At 43.5% G+C, this 25,663-nt stretch overlaps 1 protein-coding gene and 1 long non-coding RNA gene across 2 annotated transcripts; one reads left to right on the top strand and one right to left on the bottom strand.

Moving 5' to 3' along the window:
- The first annotated feature begins 1,228 nt into the window (after positions 1-1,228).
- Positions 1,229-25,421, top strand: LOC146710700 (all-trans-retinol 13,14-reductase-like). The gene is made up of 12 exons (XM_085453276.1): positions 1,229-1,394; positions 2,075-2,257; positions 17,008-17,146; positions 17,303-17,405; positions 18,133-18,328; positions 18,415-18,612; positions 19,614-19,733; positions 19,845-19,983; positions 23,033-23,142; positions 23,251-23,417; positions 24,042-24,201; positions 25,105-25,421. Exons 1-12 carry the CDS (start codon positions 1,229-1,231, stop codon positions 25,254-25,256), a joined length of 1,833 nt encoding a protein of 610 aa, XP_085309402.1. The 3' UTR covers positions 25,257-25,421.
- LOC146710701 (uncharacterized) lies at positions 10,283-11,229 on the bottom strand. Its single transcript, XR_014919988.1, has 2 exons — positions 10,974-11,229; positions 10,283-10,857 (listed from the first exon to the last, which is right to left on the bottom strand). It is a non-coding gene; the product is annotated as an uncharacterized LOC146710701 (long non-coding RNA).
- Positions 25,422-25,663: the final 242 nt, after the last annotated feature.

A 25,663-nucleotide genomic window follows, 5' to 3' on the forward strand; every position in this document is an offset into this window, starting at 1 on the left:
GTTGTTCCCGGGATCTGCTGGAGCCACTCGCCTAGCTTGGGAGTCACTGCACCTAGTGCTCCGATTACCATGGGGACCACTGTTACCTTCACCCTCCACATCCTCTCGAGCTCTTCTCTGAGCCCTTGGTATTTCTCCAGCTTCTCGTGTTCCTTCTTCCTGATATTGCTGTCATTCGGAACCGCTACATCGATCACTACGGCCGTCTTCTCATGTTTGTCTACCACCACTATGTCCGGTTGGTTAGCCACCACCATTTTGTCCGTCTGTATCTGGAAGTCCCACAGGATCTTAGCTCGGTCATTCTCCACCACGCTTGGGGGCATCTCCCATTTTGACCTCGGGACTTCCAGATTATACTCGGCACAGATGTTCCTGTACACTATGCCGGCCACTTGGTTATGGCGTTCCAAGCGTTATGAAGGTTCAGGAGGCATGCATCGATGCAGAGCCGTGAGAGTAGTTTATGAGGTGTGGTCCTGCTCCTGAAATTCAGATAAATTATCTCCACTTTCAGTAAAAAGTGAAACCAAAGATACAAGAATGTCACAAGAAACCAGAACAGGACTTCTCGGCAGAGCCTTCAAAATAAAAAAATCTTCCAAATAATAAAATATCCTGGAATAAAGTCTGCACACAAATCTAATATATGAATTATATTTCTGCCTGGTTACATTATAACTGGTTTTCTAATTCCAATTTTGTTCATCACATGTATCATACTTTGCTGTATGAGCAACTTTGCTGCTCAGCGGTCTATTCACAGTGTATAATATTGCCCTCTGAATTTGTAACCTTTACATATTTCCCAGAGGACTAAGAACTTCAGTCACTGCATTTTATCTCTCAAAGCGTTTTTGTTCACAATCATAAAGCAGAACTGCAGTGATCTAAGCTAAACAGTCACATAGCTGTAAATAAAAGTCCTTTTTTGGATGTGGATATCACACACATACAACCAGCCCTCTATTCTGTGCCAGTGCTCGCCTACTGTGGAAAATTCATTTCCCACTCCTGTAATTCTGTGGTATGATTTCACATAATGTCACATGTTATGTGCTTGTTACTTCATGACTATAAGAAACAACAAAGTTTTCATTTTTCATTGGGTCTTCTCCTCTACAGCCCGGTTGGAAAGCTTCCCATTTGATCTCCTCACTGCTTCGTTCTTACCTCTGATCTCTCTCCTGTTGTCAGTGTAGAAGGTGCAAAGCTCCCTTCAGCTAGTATGTGGTGGTGGCTGCTTGGTCTATTCAGCTGCGTGCTGCTGGCGGTTATTGTCATTTTCTTTTTGATAGTGGGGCAACGCTACAAGGTATTTAGTGAGTCGTGCCTGAGACCACCCGGACCCCTTGTCGCTGACAGCAAACTCAGGGATGCCAGGCTGAAGAGAGGTAATGTATGCATGGGAGCAGTGCTCAATTTGGTGACTACTTGATGCTTAGTTTTTACTCAGTTTTTATTTAAGGAATGAGGAATTTGTAAAACTCTGCTAATCAAGACTTCTTACTTGTGCTAGTCATAATAAATCCTTAAAACTGAGAAGAAGTACTAATTTTCCTATTAATGTTGATAGTCAATGGATCAGTTTGTCAGTATTTTGGTTTATGAGCAACACCTGCAAATTTAAGATAAGACTTTGTTGATCCCACGACGAGGAAATTTGTGCGTTACCACAGCTCAAGTACAATGCCATTCCCTTTGACCTCAGCTGTAGTGTTAATTACACTAAACATTAAGCTTTTCGTTTAGTTACCACAGCTCAAATCACCAGTGTTTTCTTACATTTTCTTGTCATTTTTTAGCTTCTGAAGAAAATGTATTTTTAGAATAGAAAATAAATAATTTAATACACACAACTTCATAGCTGTTATTCATAAAGAATTTCATATTTACATGTAAATTGAAATTTTGTGTCAACCCCTATTTGTTTTTCTAGATCTAGCTATACAAACATCTGAAGTGGATCTTTCTGTGGAGGTTGCATTGCCATCAGAAACCTCTGTTTCTGTCTCGTGTGTCTAGAAACCCTCACAATCCTCCATCAGGCTGATTTGAAATGTTTCCCCCACAGGATTTCGTGTGGACCGTGTTCCTGCTGATCTGGACGCAGTGGTGATTGGCAGTGGCATAGGAGGTTTGACGGCAGCAGCACTTTTGTCCAAAGCTGGGAAGAAGGTTGTAGTTCTGGAGCAGCATGACCAAGCAGGAGGGTGCACACACACCTTCCAAAATAAAGGATTTGAGTTTGATGTGGGTAAGCTGCTGAAGGAAACACACACCAGTCCACAAAATAAAACTCACAACAATATATCTTTAAAACCAACAAGACAAACTGCTAAAATGCTCAAATTTATAGCTGGAGTTTTAAGCCTAATCTCATATGCTCTCTTGTTGAGTTCAACACATCTTAAAATTAGCTATGGTCAAATTTCACATTCATTTATATATTTTTTTTAAATCCAAATTTAAAATGATTATAAAAATTAAATTTTATTTACTATCAGAACCATGAGGATTGTTATTCAGTTAAGTACATTACCATTAATAGGATGTTTTTCAAGAACAGGGTTTATGGCATGAACTTGTCAGTGGTGAATATTTCTGTCAACATTCGGCTGTGTGCAGGCAGGAGTTAGACCCAAAATGCAATCTCAGATATGAAGGATGAACTCAAAAACCACAGCTTTATTGCAGGCAAACGAAAAGGCATACAACACAAAACTAAACTAAACTGAGAAAGAATAAACTAAACTCGCCGGGAAACACACAGAGAAACACAGCCATGAGGGGAAAAAGCAACACTGACACAGCGAAACACAGGGCTTAAATACACTGGGGAATAATGAGGGGAATGAGACACAGGAGGAGAGCACAGCTTTGAGAAATCAGACATGACAAGAAGTGAAATTCAATACATTCATGTAGGACACAGACCTTCAAAGTAAAAGAGGAAATGTAACAATGAGATGCGGACTTGACTAGGGGATACAACTGACAGGGGAGACAGAGCAACTGAGAAGCACAGAGACCAAACATAAGGGAGGCACAGCGTACAAGGTTCAAGGTTCAAGGTTCTTTATTTGTCACATGCATAGTTATACAAGTATAACACACAGTGAAATGTAGCCTGACACGCTCCTCGACATGTGCAAAAATTGGGGGGGGGGGGGGGGGGGGGGGGGTGTAGAGGAAGAACATTATATATATATATAGTATATACACTGGGTGAATGTGCAGTAGTAGCAGCAAGCAGGTGAATTCTGTACATTAATATGAATAGACATCTGACTATTTTACAGGATAGACAATATAAACATATTTAAAATTAAAGGAATTGAAATGTACATTGTGCCTTGGTTTAGAGTGTCTGGAAGAGTCCTGACTCAGTCAATTATATGTGGCCCGGTCATGGGGAATGAGACAGGACACAGGAAATACTCTTTTGTGGGCTTTTTTATTCTCCGACTGTACTCGGAGGAGCACAGTTTTAATTCTGTAGTTTTGAGTGAAACGGCAAAATTTAACTATTCCACTGGCTCAGCCTAAACTGCCTTTCAGGGTCTGAGACAACAGTAACTATCATATGTACATGTTAAATCCAAACAGTATAGACAACAGTAGTGACCTGTCAAGAAACAAATACAACAAAAAAAGAGAAAACAAAACAAATAAACACATTGTTTACATCCCACAACTTCGCAGGTCAACTGGCAATAAAGTGCACTGTAAACTCTCTTTTAAACATACATTTCTATGGGAGAACATCATGAACTCACTTCGGTTTCTCCACACAGCTACTGTGCTAGGACAAGTACACACGCAGGAATCACACAGCAAGTGATCTCCCCTCTGAATCAAACAGAAACATACAGAGTTATGCAAAGTGAGTAAAAGTATAAACTTAACAACTTTGAAATCTGTTAGGACACTGTAACTACTCACGCCAACCCGCTCTTCAGTCCCTTTCACAGCACGTGACCATTAAACATGCACCCGTCGCGCGTTAAGAACTGTACAGAAATGGTCACAAACATGGAGTCATTGCTAAAGAAACTTAGCTAATTACAGTCTACTACAACACTGGTGACAATATTTTGCAGTATGCTACACTTTTTAGCACATTTACCTCGTGTGTAGCTAGCCACAGAATCTTTTGCAGTCTCTAACTCTCCAGTGCTCCCGCTCACAGCGCTCAGTGTGACACAAACTTGAGTGCATGCGTGCTCTGGCTTACGGCGGCTCTTAAAGGGACAGTATACCCCCAAAACACGAGGTCTAGTCATCCCCATGACAACCCTACAACAGACCTCCGGTAGACAGGCAACCAGTCAAAAACACAATTCCCTCTTTTTAAACCCTTTCCATGCGTAGTATTAGTTCACTTGGCTACATTCTCCCCTGCTACGAGTCAACGTCCTCGGTGACCCCCTGCTCATCCACCATTCCCCTGAGTTTGGTGGTGTAGAGAACCATACCGGCTAACACCTGGGAGAGTACATCTGGACTGAAGGATACTGCATTGCATGCTGACCTAGGTAGATTAAATGGGTTTGTGTGGACCCCTGCAGTTTCTCTCCTACTCCTGCGTGTAGCAGGTGTGGGTGGACCGGCCTCCGCTTTCTCTTTCTTTCCTTTCCTAGGAGCTGGAACAGGTTTTGCCACCGGTTCTTCACTGGAGAATCCAATGCTTCCTGGCCCAGGTGGAAGGTAAGCTGCTGGCTCCACCTCGAGGTCATCAGGGTTGTCGCTGCTCTCTTGCCCTAGCAGATCCTCACCCATATTTTCAGTTCCATTCTCCAATTGGTTTCCAGGCTCGTTGACCGTCGGAACCAAGTTCCCAGGTCCCTGAGCCACTGGCAGCTCCATTGGGTACTGGACCTCCTCCATCAAGGCAAACTCTGGATGCTCAAGCTCCGTATCAGACACTTGGTGCTCATCTGCAGAACTGACTTCCTGGTCACGTAGCCTTGGGTTGGGTGCAGGTATAGACCCCACGCATGGCCTCAAGTTAGATCTGTGGACTCTTTTCACCGGCCCTCCTTCCAGTGGCACTACTGTGTATGTTGTCCCTTGGATATCAACCACTTTGTACACAGGGGCTGCCCAGGCATCTTGAATTTTATTCCTTCCTGGTGGTCGGTAACGGAGATACACAAACTGTCCGATGTCAACAGGTGGACAGAACACCTTTCCTTGCTGCTGAACCACTCTCTCTGCAGCCTTCCGTTCGGCAAATTCTCTGGCTCTGGCATGTGCATCCTGGAGACGCTCCTGGTGCACTGCTAACCAGTCCAGTTTGTCATCCTTCACTTCCTCCCGGCCCAACAATGCATCAACGGGTAGATGTGGGTGGACCCCAAACAGCAGGTAATGGGGAGAATACCCTGTCGTTGAGTGCGGCGTGACATTGTAAGCATACACCAGCTCTGACAGATGCTCGGGCCAGCGCCGCTTCTTCTCAGGGGGAAGCGTACGCAAGAGGTTGTGTAAAGTCCTGTTGAACCTCTCACAATGTGGGTTACCCTGAGGGTGGTGGGGTGTTGTACGCGTTTTCTTCACTCCATACAGTTTGCATAGCTCAGCAATCACTGCGCTTTCAAAATTCCTGCCCTGGTCTGAGTGCAGGCGCTCTGGTACCCCATACTTCAGGAACCACTCTTTCAGGATAACCTTAGCTGTGGTATCTGCTTTTTGATCTCGTGTGGCAAATGCCTGACTGAACTTGGTGAACACGTCAGTCATTACAAGAACGTTTTCACGACCATCTGTAGCCCGCTCAAGGGTGGTATAATCAACAGCAACAACTTCAAGTGGGCGGGTAGCCAAAAATGGAGCGTGGGGTGCCTGAACTTTGGGTTGAGGCATCTTTGTTAACACACACCTCTGACATTTCTTCACCCAGTGCTCAACATCTTCAAACATGCCTCCCCAGAAACATCTTTGTTTCAACAATCCCAGTGTGCGTTCGATTCCCTGGTGTCCCATGTGATCATGCACACTCCTGAGCACTTTTTCTTTAAGACAGGCAGGTAGTAGCAGCTGATGGCACTGTCCAAGGTGAGCATCTTCAATTACACGGTATAGCAGTCCATCCTTTTCTCTGATCCGAGGCCACTGCTTCAGTAGAGAACGTACCGGTTTAGACAGACCCCCTCTCTCTCTGTAGGTGGGTCTCTTCTGTCTGCTCCAAAACTCTCTCAAGACACCAATTGTTGGGTCTGACACTTGGAAGCGATAGAGTTCTGCATTGGAATAACCAGGCATCGTTGGGGTGTTGCCCAGCACAGCCTCACTGACTGCTTCCCCATCTGGTTCGGAGGCCTGCAGCAGTCTGATCCTACAAGCCTCAACTCCAGCCATGACAAGATCTGAGCCTAGACTTGTACCTGCCCTTAGCACATTACATATGGCTATAGAGCCATCATATTCTGCATCCTCACTGTCAGGTTCTGCCGTGTCAACTGTTGGTTGCCGAGAGAGGGCATCAGCAGCAGTGTTGCAGCGGCCAGGGCGATACTTAACATCGAAGTCAAACACAGACAGCTGAGCTACCCACCTCTGTTGAATGGCTCCTAAATTAGCAGTGGGCAGGTGGCACAAGGGATTGTTATCCGTTATGATTGTGAACTTGGACCCCAGCAGATAACTCCTAAATTTTTCAGTGACTGCCCACTTTAACGCTAGGAGTTCGAGCTTCATGCTGCTAAAGTTTTGATCATTCTTCTCAGCCCCTCTGAGCCTCCTACTAGCATAAGCTATGACTTTATTCCTTCCCCCCTGCTTCTGAGACAGGACAGCGCCTAATCCAAGACTGCTAGCATCCGTTTCCAGCGTGAAAGGGAGACTGAAGTCAGCATAGCCTAGAACAGGGGCACTAGTCAACTTTCCCTTAAGCAACTCAAAAGCTTGTAAGCATTGCGGTGTCCAGGCTGAAGCAAAAAGCTGTTTAGCCCTGACAGGACTTATCTCCTTAACACAGACATTCACCACATCATGGAGTGGCCCCGCAGTTTGGGAAAAGCCCTCAATGAATCTCCTATAGTAGCTGCAAAATCCTAAAAAGGACCTTAGCTCTTTCACAGTACTAGGGATGGGCCATTTTGCCACAGCGCTTATCTTGTCAGGATCTGTGCTTATTCCCTGAGCCGACACTTCATGACCGAGAAACTTGACCTTGGGCTGGAGGAAATGGCACTTCTCAACCTTAACCTTCAGCCCCGTATCCCTCAGCCTTTTCAAAACAGTCTCCAGTCTCACAATGTGATCCTGGAATGTTGATGAAAACACAAGCAGATCATCCAAGTAGATCAATACAATCTGAAAGACCAAATCACTCATTGTGGCCTGCATAAGACGTTGAAACGTCGCGGGGGCATTACATAACCCAAAAGGCATCCTTAAGTATTCATACAGGCCAAATGGTGTGGTAAAGGCTGTTTTGTCTCTGTCTTTCTCATGTACCGCTACCTGATGGTAGCCACTGGCAAGATCTATGGTTGAGAAGAACTCTGCACCACTCAAGGCATCCAGGCTCTCCTCAATGCGAGGGAGTGGAAACGCATCACGCCTGGTCTTCGCGTTTAGTCTGCGGTAGTCTACACACAGTCTAAGACTCCCATCTGACTTGCGTACCAGAACAACTGGTGAAGCATAGGAACTCGAACTCTCCTGAATCACCCCCTTTCTCAACAGTTCAGAAATGTGCTCCCTGACCTCTTTGTACTGATTTGGTGGAATGCGCCTGTATGGCTGAGAAACAGGGGCTTCATCTACAACAGGAATTTCATGCTTCACACGATCAGTGTACCCCAAATCCTCATCATGAAGTGCAAAAACATCCGCATACCTTTTCAAAAGAGTTCTGACCTCGGCCTGTTGTCCTGGTGTGCCACCTATGTGTAATCTTCCCAATAAGTCCTGTACGCAGCTGTTGGCCCCCTGACAGTCCTTTTGGTTAAGAGTCACCTCCTCGTGGTTGGCAGATATGCGCTCAAATTTCACCTCGCATGGGTCACCCTCAATGCAGCGGCCAGGACTAATAATGCCTAGTCTAGCCTTAGGTGGAAGCCAGACATCCTCTTGTGAGATGTTCATCACCTGTACTGGGAATACCAGGCTGTTAGTTGACACTAGAGTTGGGATCACCAATAAGCCACCTGGGAGCTGAACATTCCCTGGTTCAACCAATGCGCTACCAAACTGCTTGCCATGGCCCCTTGCATAGACAGTGGTCAGGGATGAGGCAGGCACCCGCACTTTGTGTTTGCTTGCAACACGGGCAGTAGACACCTTTTCCACAAGCTCAGCAGCTTGTACGCAGTGGCAGGCCTTCCTCCAGCTGGACTCCAGCTCTCCCCCTAGAGTGGTGTCAAACTCTGAGAGTACTAACTGTCTACATCGTTTTGCAATGTTCATCCCTATAATGCCATGGGGTGACAAATCCAACCATTTGGGATTGTCTCTTTCTGTTTTATCATCTTTGATTATAAGAAAACCACATTCAGGTATAGTGAGCCCCATGACCTGTACATCTAACTCTACATAGCCTAAATAGGGCAGCGGCAACTGGTTGGCTGCTGTGATTTTAAGCCACTTGGCAGTACAGTGCATATCTTCATCCTCTCCCTGGAGATGATTTCTGAAAAAGCTTTCTGTCAAAGTGCTTACATTACTTCCTGTGTCAAGCAGACATCTAAGGGATACACCACCTATCTGGATATCTACTTCAGGGCACTGACCAACAGCATGTTCTAGAAAATGTTCCTTGGTTAGAGCTTCCTTTGAGCCTTCTGACTTGCCTCGCATTGCCCGGCTCATAGCAATGGAGGGTTCCCGTTTCCCGTTAGCGAGGAACTGGACATGGTTGCAGACTGGCTCGTAGGTTGTTGGGGTGCATTACAGTGTCTGGCCATATGTCCCACCCCTTCACATCGGAGACAAATAGGCTGGCCCTCTCTAGTGTACTTAGGCTTGGGCTTAGCTTTAACACCTCTACTGTCTTCAGAACTGGCAGTCTGTGTTGTGAGCTCCCTCACTGCATTAGTTAACTCCCCTATGGCTTTACCCTGTTGTGTGATTATTTTAACCATCTCTTGCAGAGCCATGGTAAAGTCTGTCTGTACATCACTGGTGGAGGTTGTCTTTTCACAGCTTTCATCTGGCCTGTCACTCACTATATTTCTATGTCTGGCCACATTAGTGCTGCGTGGACGATCTTCCATAGTCCACATGATTGCCTCCTCTCTAACATCAAAGAGACTACACTCAGGCTTGTCCCTAGTGAGCCTACGTAGTTCACGCCGAAGATTTGGGGCATGCACACCTTCAATGAATTGATCCCGAAGTGCCAGCTGTGTGTTGGGTACTACATTAGGGGACTGCTGTATTGCAGCATTGAGCAACTGAGAGAGTGCATGTGAATAATCTCGCAGGTCTTCCCCATCTAGTTGGCGGCGTGCATAGAAAGCATGCAAGAGCTGTGGTGTGGTGCACTTCTCTCTAAATGCCTCCCTCAAATATGAAAAGAGATCACTCGGTTGCTTCACCTGGCCTGCCATACGTAACTTAACTTCCTCTAGGGCAGACCCTTTCAGCTGTGAGAGGATAAAGTCGGTTTGATCCTCTCCACGCAGACCCCTAGTTCTTATTGCTCTTTCCACCTCTTCTATGAATTCATCAACAGTGTAAGCATCTTTAGCTGGTTCCCCACTAAAAGGTACAATCACCTTTTCTCTTGGAATGTACACGACAGATCTGGTTGGAACATTACCCATGTTAGCAATACTAGACATAACAGCATCATGTTTCCTACTCAGTTCGTTAATCTTTGTTTGTAGCTCCACCAACGGGTTACCTGCACTGTCAAACAACGAGGCAGCTTGACTGTCTTCAGTGGGGATAGCTCCGGCCCCTGAAGGACCTTCCCCTTCGTCCTCTTGCGACATACTGCAATGTCTCTGAGTCTTTACTGCAGCAGATTCCCACAGTCACTTGTAGATGAGATTCAACAGTCCAAAATCTGTGTCAGGCGCCCTCCTCGTCCAATGGCTGAAGCAGGCTCCTGTTGTACCAACTGCCACTGCACCGAACCACCTCAGGACGTCCACACTGCGATTGCCGCCCTCTGGGAAGGACTGGGATCTTCTAAGCCACTACTGTTGTCTATAAAGCCCCACTCACTGTGTCTCTCTATACTGAAACTCAAAACTAACCTGAGAATCCCACTTCTGACACCAAACTATGTGGCCCGGTCATGGGGAATGAGACAGGACACAGGAAATACTCTTTTGTGGGCTTTTTTATTCTCCGACTGTACTCGGAGGAGCACAGTTTTAATTCTGTAGTTTTGAGTGAAACGGCAAAATTTAACTATTCCACTGGCTCAGCCTAAACTGCCTTTCAGGGTCTGAGACAACAGTAACTATCATATGTACATGTTAAATCCAAACAGTATAGACAACAGTAGTGACCTGTCAAGAAACAAATACAACAAAAAAAGAGAAAACAAAACAAATAAACACATTGTTTACATCCCACAACTTCGCAGGTCAACTGGCAATAAAGTGCACTGTAAACTCTCTTTTAAACATACATTTCTATGGGAGAACATCATGAACTCACTTCGGTTTCTCCACACAGCTACTGTGCTAGGACAAGTACACACGCAGGAATCACACAGCAAGTGATCTCCCCTCTGAATCAAACAGAAACATACAGAGTTATGCAAAGTGAGTAAAAGTATAAACTTAACAACTTTGAAATCTGTTAGGACACTGTAACTACTCACGCCAACCCGCTCTTCAGTCCCTTTCACAGCACGTGACCATTAAACATGCACCCGTCGCGCGTTAAGAACTGTACAGAAATGGTCACAAACATGGAGTCATTGCTAAAGAAACTTAGCTAATTACAGTCTACTACAACACTGGTGACAATATTTTGCAGTATGCTACACTTTTTAGCACATTTACCTCGTGTGTAGCTAGCCACAGAATCTTTTGCAGTCTCTAACTCTCCAGTGCTCCCGCTCACAGCGCTCAGTGTGACACAAACTTGAGTGCATGCGTGCTCTGGCTTACGGCGGCTCTTAAAGGGACAGTATACCCCCAAAACACGAGGTCTAGTCATCCCCATGACAACCCTACAACAGACCTCCGGTAGACAGGCAACCAGTCAAAAACACAATTCCCTCTTTTTAAACCCTTTCCATGCGTAGTATTAGTTCACTTGGCTACATATAGATGATGTGAGAGGGCGGGTGTGTGTGTTTAGGGCACGGATGGCTTGGGGATAGAAGCTCCTCTTGAGTCTCTCTGTCCTTGCCCGGAAGATGCGGAACCTTCTACCAGATTGCAGAAGTTGGAACAGTTTGTTGCCAGGATTGGACGGGTCCTTCAGTATCTGCGCTGCTCTAGTCCGTTATCTCCTGGTGTAGGTGTCCTGAAGCGGGGGGAGAGCAATCCTGCAGCAGCGTTCTGCTGTACGGATCACTCTCTGGAGAGCTTTTTGGTCCTTCACACAGCTGTTCCCAAACCACGATGTCATGTTCTGTGTGAGGATGCTCTCCACAGCGCCTGTATAGAAAATCCTGAGGATCTTTGGAGAGACCCTGAACTTCCTCAGTTGTCGTAGGTGATACAGGCGCTGCCTAGCCTTTTTGGTCTGGACCTGAATGTGGGCAGCCCATGTCAGGTCTGAGGAGATGTGGACACCAAGATACTTGAAGGACTGCACCCTCTCCACTGGAGCTCCATTGATGATAATGGGCTTGTAGTCTCTGTGCTGACCCCTTCTGAAGTCCACCACCAGCTCCTTGGTCTTGCAGACGTTCAGCTGGAGGTGGTTGTCCTGGCACCACGATGCCAGATTCTTCACTTCATCCATGTAGGCCGCCTCATCGTTGTTGGAGATGGCACCCAACACCACTGTGTCGTCAGCAAACTTCACAATGGTGTTGGAGCCATGGGTGGCCACACAGTCTGAAGTGTAGAGGGAGTAGCGCAGTGGCGAGAGGACACATCCCTGAGGTGCTCCTGTGTTGATGGTGATGCTGTTGGAGAAGCACCTGCCCACCCTCACCACCTGAGTTCTGCCAGTGAGGAAGTCCAACACCCATGCACACAGACGGCTGTTAAGTCCCAGATCCCTCAGCTTTGTGAACAGTCTGCAGGGCACTATTGTGTTAAACGCTGAACTGTAATCAACAAACAGCATTCGCACATAGTTACCCTGTTTCTTGTCCACGTGGCTGAGAGTGGTGTGTAGGACGTGGGCGATGGCATCCTCTGTGGATCTGTTGGATCTGTAGGCGAACTGCAGCGGATCTGTGGTGTCTGGGATGGAGGAGGAGATGATGTTCTTCAGCAGCCTCTCAAACACCTTCATTACTACCGAGGTCAGTGCAACTGGCCGGTAATCGTTCAGGGATTAGTACAGAATGGTGTACGTCAGTTTAATGCTGGGTGGTGCTGCAATAGTAACTATCCTCGGTCAGAAGGAGAGGCTGACATCCAGGGATTAGATTACCACAGGTGGAGTTTATTGGCGGTCAGATGGATGGTACAGGGAGGTATGGCATACAGTAGGAGGATGTGGAGAGGTGATATGGTGTGGTTTCTATGATTAAGAACAGGGTATGCATTACAACATGAATACAGATTAAAGATTAAGAAAACTGGCAACAAATTCCTCCACTACAAATCAGTCTGATACCACTTCTTACAGGGTTCAGGTTTACTAAGGCACTACCCAAAAGGCGCCACAAGAGGGCACTCCAACACAAGAGATGACCTATTTACACTGATGCACTTAGTAAACAGCCCCTACTTAGCCACTACATAATACAGTGATATTACAGTATACAAATTCACATAAATTGACAGAGGGAACAAACAAAGCTGTAACAAGCCCAAAACAATCAAATAACTGGGCTGCCATAGCTAACACTAACTAGCACATATACTAAAGGTAACTAAAACCAATACACACAAGTAGCAGTGTAACCATCTTAAGCATGGAACATTAACTCACGTTTATGTGACGCACACCATTCCCAACAAATACAGGATGGGCTATTTGCTTCCCTTCCAAGCAGCTCTCTCCTCAATCGTTAGCCCAGGAACAAACGAAGACCATCTAGCTCAGAAGTCCCATGAATCCCATCACTGCCCAGAGGCTGCTGGGTAATGTAGTTCACACTAACACAGGCTTTTCTACACACAGACAACAATAAATACTGGGATAGATTACAAACACACAAAACACTGGGTCACACCCAGGACCCTGACAATTTCCAAGTATATTATGCACACAGGGATGTTTACATAATTTAATATTATTTATCTGAAACTTGTTACATGTTGTGAATGAATGGAAATAAATAATAATAGAGATCCCAATTTGAGAATTCATCTTGTTATAGAGACCAAAAATGTCAAAACTAGTGCTGTCAGCGTTAATCTGGTTAAAATGACATTAATGCCATAACTGCATTAATGCTGCAAATCTCCGTTAGCTAGTTAACGCGGATCGCCCCGTGCATGGAGCTGCACTGCGTCAACGCGTTAGCACAGTTAGCTTGTTAACGTGTGTTGCGTAATCAGTTTTACCCCGGTTCTTTTTATTCCTCGAGCATCCAGAGATGGCACCGGACTCAGTAGTCATTTTCACAAAACCTTTATTCATCTTTATTCATCTTTACTCATCTTTACTCATCTTCATTTACCCTCATTTAAGCATGCATCTTCTAGAAGGGAAGACTTGCCAGGCCAGTGCCCCTCTGCAAAATCTACACTCCTTTGTCTGTGAAATACAGTTTTGTAGGGGCGACCCTATCATAAAACCCCCCACGGTGTGCTGCAAACTCTGTGTCTGTATCTATGTGCACGAGCACATGAATGCCTACATGTGCACGTTCCCGCGTGTCTATGTGAGTGCTCGTGTGTGACTGTGTACGCATACCTGTGTGTATGTGTGTGCACATGAGTGAGTGTGCGTGTGGATGTGTGTGCATGACAGTTAAAACACTGTGGGTTTAGGTGACTCCCTAGAGGTCATAAAACCCATCTCCCTTCCAGACCACAGTTATCCAGTTACAAATGTTGAGACCCCCACCCAAACATCCTCTGGGGAAATTCCACTCAGCATTAACTCCTCTCTGTTTTACTTTCACAGTTCAAGTGGGGGAGGGGTCTCCTACAATCTACTCCTAAGTTCACGACACAGTGAGGCCTTTATTATATTAAGGGCAGTGTCTCTACAATAGTTCTACATTCTAGGTTAACACATTTCTAAACTCTAAAATAAGCTAAACATTCTACACGTGTTAACGCTGTGCAGCCCCCGCTTTAATGGTTATGGAGTTAACGTCATTTTAACGAGATTAACGCTGACAGCACTAGTCAAAATATATTTAATTGCTTTAAACATTCATGACACATAATTCAGTCCAAGTAGATTAAACATGTTTATTTAATGTATGGGCAGTGTTGGGAAAGGTTACTTTTAAAATGTATTCCATTACAGATTACAGAATACATGCCCCAAAATGTATTTTGTAACGTATTCCGTTACGTTACTCAATGAGAGTAACGTATTCTGAATACTTTGGATTACTTAATATATTGTCATGCTTTTTACAACTACATGAATGTGATTTATTACTGTTACTTAAGGTCCACAGCTCCGAACCGTAGTAAAGGGACCTCTGGCTAATACGTCGGGTTCCGTGTCGGGCTCGTAGCCGAAAAATAGCTTTACTTTGTTGTCTGGGTCAAGTTTGCTTGCGAGAGACAGAGAGAGGTGACAGACGGCGAGAGGCGTTGAAAGACTGCTCCAACGGAACTTATTGTTTCGGAGAAAACATGAACACGGGTACAGTCGAGTCTTAATAGCGTACTTACAACTAGGCTCGTCAGGCACTCTTCTTGGCTGCAGTGGTTATTATTATATTTACATGCTTCCATCTCCTGTTTCTCGGTGACAGCTCATACTTTTCCACTCTCATTTTTCTCCCTCCTCGGGCTCACAGACAAATAACAGGTATGGCAGTCCCTGCAGCACGGACTACACTGCCCATGAGGCTACATTCTTTAGGGTAGCGTTCTGCCTATTGCCTTCATATTAAATCATTTTAAAAAATATTTCTTCACATCATTATGAGACACAAGATTGAGACAAAGGCATTAGAGCCTCTTAATGCATGTTTTTTGGGGGTTTCCACTGGCGTGGAATTACCAAAAATAGAGAGGGTGTAGCCCAACATATGAAACAGGAAAATACCTCTGTGTATTATACATGTTGTGGCTAGCTCAGACAAGGAGGAGACAGAGGTGTCATTTAGTCTTGCTTCCCCGAGTTGCCAGGGATCACAGCCGTTCATTTTCCAACAGAAACGCACGGCCGATAACCCAACTGCTCGGCATGGCTTAGCACAGACCTTCCCAAAGTGTGGGGCCCGCCCCCGGGGGGGCGCGCAGAGCCATTGCAGGGGGGGCGCAGAATGAAAAGGGGGGAGAAAAAAACAAAACGCTTAGACACTGCTAGCACAGGGTGCCCACAGAAACACAAAGCAGGAGATGAAGCATCGCTGAATATGTTTCCAAACCAACTTCATTCTAAGCCAAAGACTAGAAAATATGGTGAAGCATATCTGCCCTTTGGTTTCAACTGCACAAGTGCCAAGGTAGGTCTCCCCTGCAGAATTGGTTTTCCCTGTGTCAGCAGCGCTGGGCTGTTCAAATCGCGGACAAACAGGATCCTACAGTTGTTTATGTTTTTAAACCCATTTTGCACAGAGAGGCATTTTTTGAAAAATGTATTGATAGCAATGTTGAATATTATTACACATGAAAAAAAAACTACATGTAAAATAATTACACGTGAGGCCTCTGCCTTTCTAAATGAAGGGACAGTAACATGCCGTCTGTATGTAAGCGTGTAAAACCTGCAGATAGTCAGATTAACAGTCGTTTGTCTCTATCTGTTATTCTGCAATTTATCTCATGTAAAAAAAATAACGTGCATACAGCGTGACGTGAGAAAGGCACATACCTTTGACATTAAGTGACCAACTCTGTATTCCTCGTCCACACGTAAACGCAAAAAATGAGTTTAAAAAAATCTCCGTTTTCGGTGATTCGAAACGCCGTTTACATGTGGACGAAACAGCTGCGTTTTCAAAAATATCCATGTAGGTGTGGACGTAGCGTAAAAGAGTTAGTAGTTTATTTTATTACTACCTGTAATTTTTTGCAGATTACTTGTATTTGCTTAATTGTTTACGAAATGTTACGAAAAGGTGTGAAATAAACCGAAATGGAGCTAAATATGGGTGTGTGTGGTTGGAGGATGTGTTTGTGCGTGCGTGCGCGCGAGAAGGGGGGGGGGGGGGGCGCAAACATTTTTCTTATAAAACAAGGGGGGCCCAGCAAAAAAAAGTTTGGGAACCACTGGCTTAGCACAACAACAACAACAACAACAACAAAAAGGCGCTCTCTCACCCAGGAAACACACAGTTGCAGAGAGAGCGTGTCATCCTGTAACCATGGCAACTGTAACACTGCCCCTGGAACAACAGAACATAGCTGTCAAACAAAACCCAAACAGTCCTGACCCGCGACAATATGAAACAGGAAAATACCGCCGTGTAATCCATTTATTTCAACAAAGTAACTGTATTCTGAATACCACCTTTTTAAACGTTAACTGTAACAGAATACAGTTACTCATATTTTGTATTTTAAATACGTAACGGCGGTACATGTATTAAGTTACTCCCCAACACTGTGTATGGGTGATGTAACCCATTATGCAGTACTATCCATTTTATGACTGCACAGTTACTTGATTCCTTTATCGTGAAATTCTTAAGAAACCCTTAAAAACTGGTTCATCTAAATGTGAGAGATTAATTTGGTTTCACTGCTTGTGCTTTCTTTCTTTTTTGTTTGTTTACATTTTTGAAAAAATGCACAAGTGAATTTAAACCCATCATGTTACCACCAGGTATCCATTACCTGGGTCAGCTTCATGAGAACAGCTTGTTGAAGGTTGCTTTGGATCAGATCACAGAGGGACAGCTGCAGTTTGCAAGGCTGGAGCAGCACTTTGATACAGTGATCCTAGGTCAGCATGACCAGCGCAGGTAGATCAGATTTTGTTACTTGTTTCAGTATCCCTGACTTTCGTTAACTTTTTTGCCAACTTTCTATTGCAAATGAAACAAACTGGATTTCCCACCTTTAGTGCCACATCTTTCCTCACTTTCATCATAAATCTTCCAATCTCCCATCATTCTCAGGGAGTACCATGTCCATGCAGGGAAGACTGAAATGGCAGTCAGCCTGAAGAATCAGTTTCCAGGAGAAGAAGAAGCCATTGATGAATTAATGAGACTGATGAAGGTAAAAAGGGACAGAAGCAAGGGTAATCATAAGGAAGTGGATGCCTCAAAAAGAAGGGTGCAGGGATTATGCAATGGACTAGTATATTAAAATGTAAGGCATAAGCAAAAAATAAAAAAACCCTCAAACATCTTGCAGCAGGAATTTTAGCTTTCCTTGTGATATCAAGACTATCACCTTGTTTTACAGGCACCGCTTCAAAGAGGATCAAATGCTTGCTTGTCCACTGGATATGTACTTCTCAAAAAAGGAACAAGAGACTCTAGGAAATCTAATTCAAACTACTATTTTTTCTGTTTTATCTGTTTCATTCAGTTCCTAACAACTTACCCTGTCCATATCAATACAAAAATCCAGCATGAGTTTTTTCCATTGAGCTCTATTTTGTTTGCAGTACTTACTTGTTTACACACATGCAACTGTATACATGTCCAACAATGTGATGAATCAGCTAAACAGAATGGGTTGTAGCTTAAAATAGTGGATACTTATTAGAAGCCAAAAATCTCCAATTAACTGATCCAGTTCCAGAAATACAATCAGTATAGCAATCTGTTATCAGATGACCAGTTCTGCTCTTCCCCGATGAACTTGGAAGAATTGCTCAATAGATTTTGGCACCTTAACAGTAAAACCGTTGAACTGCACTTGTATTATAAATGGTGCCAGATAAGTAAAGCGTAGATAGGGCTCTCATTAATAAATATGACTGTGTGCTCTCTTACAGCTTGGTTCACAGAGGACGCCACTTATTGCCATGTTGAAGATCGTTCCGTACTGGTTGGTTAACTTTCTCATCCGGACTGGCCTATTACATTGGATATCTTCAGTGTTTCGTCTTGCAACAACCAGCCATTCAGAATTAATATCCCACCTCACACAGAGCAAGGACTTGCAGGCACTTTCTGCATACCTGTTCTATGGTGCTGGACACACACAAAGGCATATTGCCACTCAGATCAGACGGTACATTGTCTTCATGGTTCTGTTTCATCTTCTTCTCTTGAAGGCGTCCCTCCTAAAGACTCCAGCTTTCTCATTAATGCCCTCCTCCTTCACCACTACAAGCGTGGTGCATACTATCCACGCGGGGGCGCAAGTGAATTTGCCTTTCACATCATCCCAGTCATTCAGCAAGCAGGTGGTGCAGTCCTAGTCAGGGCTCCAGTGCAACGCATCCTTCTCAACGAACAGGGGAAGGCATATGGTGAGTGGGACAGGGGGAGAGAAAATAACTTCATATTTCATTTTTAATTTCTTGACAAATTCTTTGAGGACAGTCTGATGGCTTGTTGTGGGTCTAGCCGAGTGTCCAAATGGACACAGCCTGAATTACTAACTTGTATGACTGCACAATGTATTCAAAGTATACTAAGTTTGCTGAATGTTTTCTGTTGCAAACTACAGCAGATCTTTTGCAATATTAAATGTCAACCTGTCAGTATATGCTATATGGGCAAAAGTACTGGGATATCTACACATTAAACCCACAGCAGCTCACCTATGGAAACTCAAGCCATGAAGCTCCTGAAGCACAGTTTCTGAGTTGATTGTAATGCCAGAAGAACTTTGCAGTGACTAATTCAGCAGAGTTTTATGCATTATTATACATCTCAGTGACCATACTCTGCAATTTATATGGTCACTTCATAGCTTAGTTACTGTAGTTCCAAAACTCCTCCACTTTGCAAAAATCCCAAGTACAGTTGATTGTGGAATATCTAGGAGGAAAGAAATTTCATGAAATGGCTTGACATCCCATTACAGTACCATGCTCTAATTCACTGAGCTCTTCAGAACAACACATTCTTAATCTTACTGCACAAAACCGCAACAACCAGTGAGACAAACTTATTTGTCAGACCAGATTATTAAAAGTAAGGCAGTTATCTCTGTTTACTTAGTGGTTACAGATAGTAAAATGAGGTGGCAATTAGTGGCAAATGTTTTGCTGGTAGAATTTTAGTCACCTTAGATATTAGGTCATTGGTAGTAAATTTGTAATGTCATGATGGTTTTAGACTGGATAACTTTATTGATAAATTTCTTTGTCTTGAAATTAATGTCTCAGGTTATCTGAAGTTTGGATTTACTGTTTTTCCAAAGCAACTCTACATTATCTGAGAAACAGGAGCAAGTGTGATCCAATGTCCAAAAACGATATCTCCACCAAGTAATAATATCAGGATAACACTTTGTATCTTTCAGGTGTGGTGGTTCTTAAAGGACAAGAAGAGATAGAGGTTCTTGCCCCTGCTGTAATTTCAAATGCTGGAATCTTCAACACCTTCCAGAAGTTTCTACCTCACAATATACAAGAAAAACCAGGTAACAGTCGATGTGTTGCACTTGTTTTTGATTTTAATTTGATATGAGTGTCATGCATTTCCTGAAGTGTCTTTTGCCCTCTAAAGATTCTATATGTTTTCTGTTGTATAGAGATCCAGTCATTGTTGAGTATGGTACATCATGGCATGGGTTCCTTTTTGGTCTTTGTTGGTCTGGATGGAACCAAAGAGGAGCTAGGCATTGTTTCCAATAACTTCTGGATGTATAAAGACAATGACTTGGACTCACTGTAGGTTTTCCTCTCTTCTTTCATTCCTTCATCTCTTTGTAGTTTATCTTTATTTCTACTTGTAACTTCTATCCGATTTCTTGTCAAAGGAGCTTGCAAAGAAAAGCGTCTGGACTTCTTTAAGTTGCTTGAAGACGTTTCACCTCTCATCCGAGAAGCTTCTTCAGTTCTAAGGTCAAATGGTGGAGAGTCCCAGATATAAACCTAGTGGGAGTATCCCCCCACAGAGGGACAAAAGGACCCCCTGATGATCCTCTAATCGCCTGAGCCAAGGTGTGAAACTGGGTGTGGGTCCCAATCAGCCAGAGTTTAAGGTGAGCTCATTGTGAAACCTGGCCCCACCTTATCATGCGAATTCCTGAGGTCAGATGGCCCAGGATGTGAGTGGGCGTTAAGGCGTCTGGGAAGGGATCTCAACACTGGATTATAGATGGCAGAGAGTTGGTGTCGTAAACCCCCGCCTCTGTTCAAAGATGGTCGCTCACAGTGGACATAGATGGCTTCTTTCACTCCTCTTTCAAACCATCTGTCCTCTCTGTCCAAAATGTGAACATTGGCATCCTCGAAAGAGTGTCCTTTATCCTTAAGATGCAGATGGACTGCTGAGTCTTGTCCTGTGGAGGTGGCTCTTCTATGTTGTGCCATGCGCTTGTGAAGTGGCTGTTTGGTCTCTCCAATGTAGAGGTCTGGGCATTCCTCGCTGCACTGTACAGCATACACCACATTGTTAAGTCAAATTCAAATTCAAATTTTATTTGTCACGTACACAGTCATACACAGTACGATATGTAGTGAAATGCTTGGACAACTGCTCGTGACCTAAAGAAAACAAAAAAGGAAAAGGCTATGAATAAGATAGGAAATAAATATGAAAAATTAAAAAGGGTAAATTTAACTAGGAAGGAATAAAATATAAATTAAGGTTAAAAATGAAATAACTGTACAACACAAATTAGAATGAAGGGTAAATTTAACTGGGAAGAATAAGATAAAGATAAATATATAAATTAAAGTTGAAAATAAAATAACTACAACAAAATACACAATACACAATATAGAACTATATAAGAATGTATGAAGAAATATAAATACAAATAAATATATACACAATAACAGCAGCTGTACAAGTATTAACCGGAAATGAAGAATATAGTGACCAGTGTTGTGCAAAACCAAAGTCCAGAAAGTCCAGTGTGTGTGTAAGAACCATATGTGTGGGTCAGTACTGTGTGGTGGTGTGATTGAGAGACCGTATCGCCTGCGGGAAGAAGCTCCTCCTCAGTCTCTCTGTGTTGGTCTTCAGGGAGCGGAATCGCTTTCCTGACCTCAGCAGAGAGAACAGTCTGTTGTTGGGATGGCTGAGGTCCGTCACGATCTTCCTGGCCTTGGTCCAGCACCGCCTGCTGTAGATTGAGTGCAGGTCAGGGAGCTCGGAGCGGATGGTGCGCTCAGCTGACCGCACAACCCTCTGTAGAGCTCGTCTGTCCTGCATGGTGCTGTTCCCGAACCAGGTTAAGATGTTTCCCGCCAGGATGCTCTCTATGGTGCACGAGTAAAAGTTCCTGAGCACCTTGGAGGGCAGTTGGAAGTCTCTCAAGTGTCTGAGGTGGTAGAGACGCTGTCGGGCCTTTTTCACCACGGTGTTGATGTGACAGGACCATGACAGGTCCTGCGTGATGTGAACTCTGAGGTATTTGAAGCTGTCCACTCTCTCCACTGGGCACTCGTTGATGACGGGGGTCTGGTAGTTCCTCTCCTGCTTAGTGCTGAAGTCCACTATCAGCTCCTTTGTCTTACTGACGTTTAGAAGGAGGTTGTTCCTCTGGCACCAGTTCTCCAGATTCCTAATCTCCTTCAGGTAGGCCGTCTCGTTGTTATCAGAGATCAGGCCCACCACGACGGTGTCGTCAGCAAACTTGATGATGGTGGTGGAGCTGGTAGTGGCCACACAGTCATATGTGTACAGAGAGTACAGCAGGGGGCTCAGAACACACCCCTGGGGGGCTCCAGTGCTGAGAGTGGTGGAGGCTGAGGCTGAGCTAAGTTTGTGTTTTGGCGTTTTGTCTTTCGGGTGAACCAGTTTCTGTCTGAGCGTGTTGCTGGGTCTGAAACAATGTGGTGTATGCTGTACAGTGCAGCGAGGAATGCCCGGACCTCTACATTGGAGAGACCAAACAGCCACTTCACAAGCGCATGGCACAACACAGAAGAGCCACCTCCACAGGACAAGACTCAGCTGTCCATCTGCATCTAAAGGATAAAGGTCACTCTTTCGAGGATGCCAATGTTCACATTTTGGACAGAGAGGACAGATGGTTTGAAAGAGGAGTGAAAGAAGCCATCTATGTCCACTGTGAGCGACCATCTTTGAACAGAGGCGGGGGTTTACGACACCAACTCTCTGCCATCTATAATCCAGTTTTGAGATCCCTTCCCAGACGCCTTAACCCCCACTCACATCCTGGGCCATCTGACCTCAGGAATTCGCATGACAAGGTGGGGCCAGGTTTCACAATGAACACACCCGAAACTCTGGCTGATTGGGACCCACGCCCAGTTTCCCACCTTGGCTCAGGCGATTAGAGGATCATCAGGGGGTCCTTTTGTCCCTCTGTGGGGGGTCACTCCCACTAGGTTTATATCTGGGACTCTCCACCATTTGACCTTAGAACTGAAGAAGCTTCTCGGATGAGAGGTGAAACGTCTTCAAGCAACTTAAAGAAGTCCAGACGCTTTTCTTTGCAAGCTCCTTTGACTACGATGACCTGGATGACTGAGAACCTTCACAGACATATCCGATTTCTTCTAAAATCTAGTCAAAAATTGTATCTGGGTCTATACTTTTTTGTCATTCTAGTGTTCCATCTAAATATTTCCATGTTTATGTGTTTTATAATAATAATAATAATAATAATAATAATAATAATAATAATAATAGTAATAATAATAATTCAACCCTATCTTATCACCATTGCAGTGTATTTAACATTTAATGGATTGAATTAACAAATTTTCTTTTGTGTCTTTGTACAAAACATTGTGTGAGAAGCATGGAGCAGTATTCATCTCTAAGCAGAGAGCAGGTTTTGGGAAACATTCCCATGATGTTTATCACTTTTCCGTCTGCTAAAGATCCAACAGCCAGCATCAGACATCCAGGTAATGCACATTTGCATGGACAAAATTCACCTGTGCATCTTTGATGCACCACTCTGACTGTTTGACAGTAGTACAGTACCCTTTATTCTTCTTCCTATCTCTTCACAGGTAAGTCCTGTATGACTTTGTTAACCATGGCACGCTATGAATGGTTTGAGGAATGGGAGGGGACCAAGCTTGGGAAACGGGGACAGGACTACGTGGATCTGAAGAACAGTATGGCCCAAGAGCTGCTGGAATGGGCACTAACCATCTTCCCTCATCTGCGAGACAAGGTGTGTGTAGATACTTGTGAATGTGTTCATGGTCTGCACAGACAATGTATTCTGATTGATTCATTAATGATCTAAATTTGATTTATCACATTTAGTCAAATTATGCAATTAACTTAATCTGTTTGCAAACTAAGCTAACGTGCATTACTCAACAGTTTTCTGTTCAAAAGTTGCTTTTTAGTCAGGGTTAGTTTTTTTTTTAACTGTTTAGGGTTAAAAATGGACTTGTAGAGGTGCTGAAAATCACTGAAAAGGCTTGAATTTTAACCCTGTGACATCTAACCCCTCATGGGAGAATTCTCATCTATGCTTTGAAGAAATCTAAAGAAAAAAAAAAGACTTTGTCATTGTTAGCTCCATGTTCTCAGCTCATTGTCATCCCTTTCAAGCTGGAAAGTCCAAAAATGTTCCGGCTTCCATCACTTGTCATATGTATGCTTTTGTCGTTTTACAACAGAACTGCTCTGAGTTTTTTTAATGTCCACAATTTAACTGTCAAAAAGCAACACTAACATCTCTGTATATTTCATTATCCGCTCAACTTGTACAACAACTAGTTGAAATTTCACAGTCCCAAACTCTATTGATAAATACTCTATTAATTTACACGTGTATGTTTTTCAGGTAGTAATGGTAGATGCTGCAACCCCTCTAACAAACGTCCACTATTTGGGTGCTCCAAGAGGTGAGATGTATGGAGCTGAACACAACCTGGAGCGCTTCAAGCCAGAAGTGATTGCTAAGACACGACCACAGACTCCCATCAGCGGTCTCTATTTAACAGGTGATTCTCATTCCCCCAGCCATATCTACACTTACTAAGATTCTCACTCACACAGTGACAATAATTCATCTTTGTCACAGCCTTTTAAGAAACAAAAGAAAAATACTCCAAGAAAAGGCCATGGGTGGTAACCGGTAGTTTGTTTCTGAATGCACTTCCTTGATTCTTTGAAAAACATATGTTGTTTATTTCTTATATAAATATGAACCAAAAATCAACCAAATAATTTCTTACAACTTAGATGTAAATGAAAGTTTATTATAATTACACTTTTAATATATATAATTATTTAATATAATTCCACAAGTTCAAAAAGTGGTTAAAAAAAGGCCGTTTAAAACCCTCCTGTCGTCTTACTGGACCTTTGATAAACAAAATAGATTTCCACCGCACCCCACAGTGTTCTCTTAAGCTCTTAATTAATGGGAGGTTCCAAAAGTTACCACAGTAATGAAAATTTTTCCAAAATTAAAAATGTAATTACAGATTTAAAAAGCAAACTAGCTTAAGTATATTCTTACTATAACAATAATGGCTAAAAAAGTATGATTCCCAAGAATTTAACAAAAATGGCCCCAACAATCTTACTCTACAAACTCACCCATATGGAAAAGAAATAGTAAAAACTTATATGATTTACTCATGAAAGTGGCCACTTTCCCATTACTTTCATACATTGTTTTAGTAAGTATCCAAAACATACAAGTTTCATTATATAATTTTTCAAGGGATCTTATATCTGTTTTCACTCTTGTATGCTTTTCATACAAGTTTCACACAAGACAGATACAAACTTGATAAGATTTATATATAGCTTTTCCATATGGGCAACTACAAACTAGTTCTTTGAGTATATGCAAACTCTGAGTGCAATGATTTCCTGATGTTTCTGTGTGTGTTCAGGTCAGGACGTATTTTGCAATGGCATGGCTGGAGCTCTTCACGGTGGACTGCTTTGTGCGTCAGCTGTCCTCAATCAGATCCTCTACATTGACCTTCTAGCCCTGAAGACCCGCCTCAAACGTAATCAGAGTAGTCACAAATTAACCTGGTAGCTGTGGTGGAGTCTGTGTTCTTCTCGAGTACATAAAATTTCACGTCTCGAGATAAGATTTAATGCTTTTTATGATATATATCTTTGGATAGTTTCCAGTCATGCTGTAAGGTCAGCTGAATTAAATGTGTAAACAAATGTGTGAGTGATGAATACAAATCTGCATGTCCACCACCATAACTGCTTCTGCTGTAGCTGTTCTTGGATTCTTTAAAAGTGATAAAGACATTTTAAACCTGCTGCCAAATGTCACCTTCATTCACTTTTCATTGAGCTTTCATTTAAAGAAAACCTCACCAGTTGCATGTGAGATGCCTGCAATAAACCATTACACTGATACCTTTAATAAACAATTAAGCTATTCATTTACAAGTCTTTTTATTGACATGCTGCAGCTTCCCAGGAATC

The sequence above is a fragment of the Copadichromis virginalis genome, linkage group LG4, assembly GCF_057382275.1.
Source record: "Copadichromis virginalis isolate Kocher_CV1m ecotype Utaka linkage group LG4, C_Virginalis_male_GT1.1, whole genome shotgun sequence".
NCBI lineage: Eukaryota > Metazoa > Chordata > Actinopteri > Cichliformes > Cichlidae > Copadichromis > Copadichromis virginalis.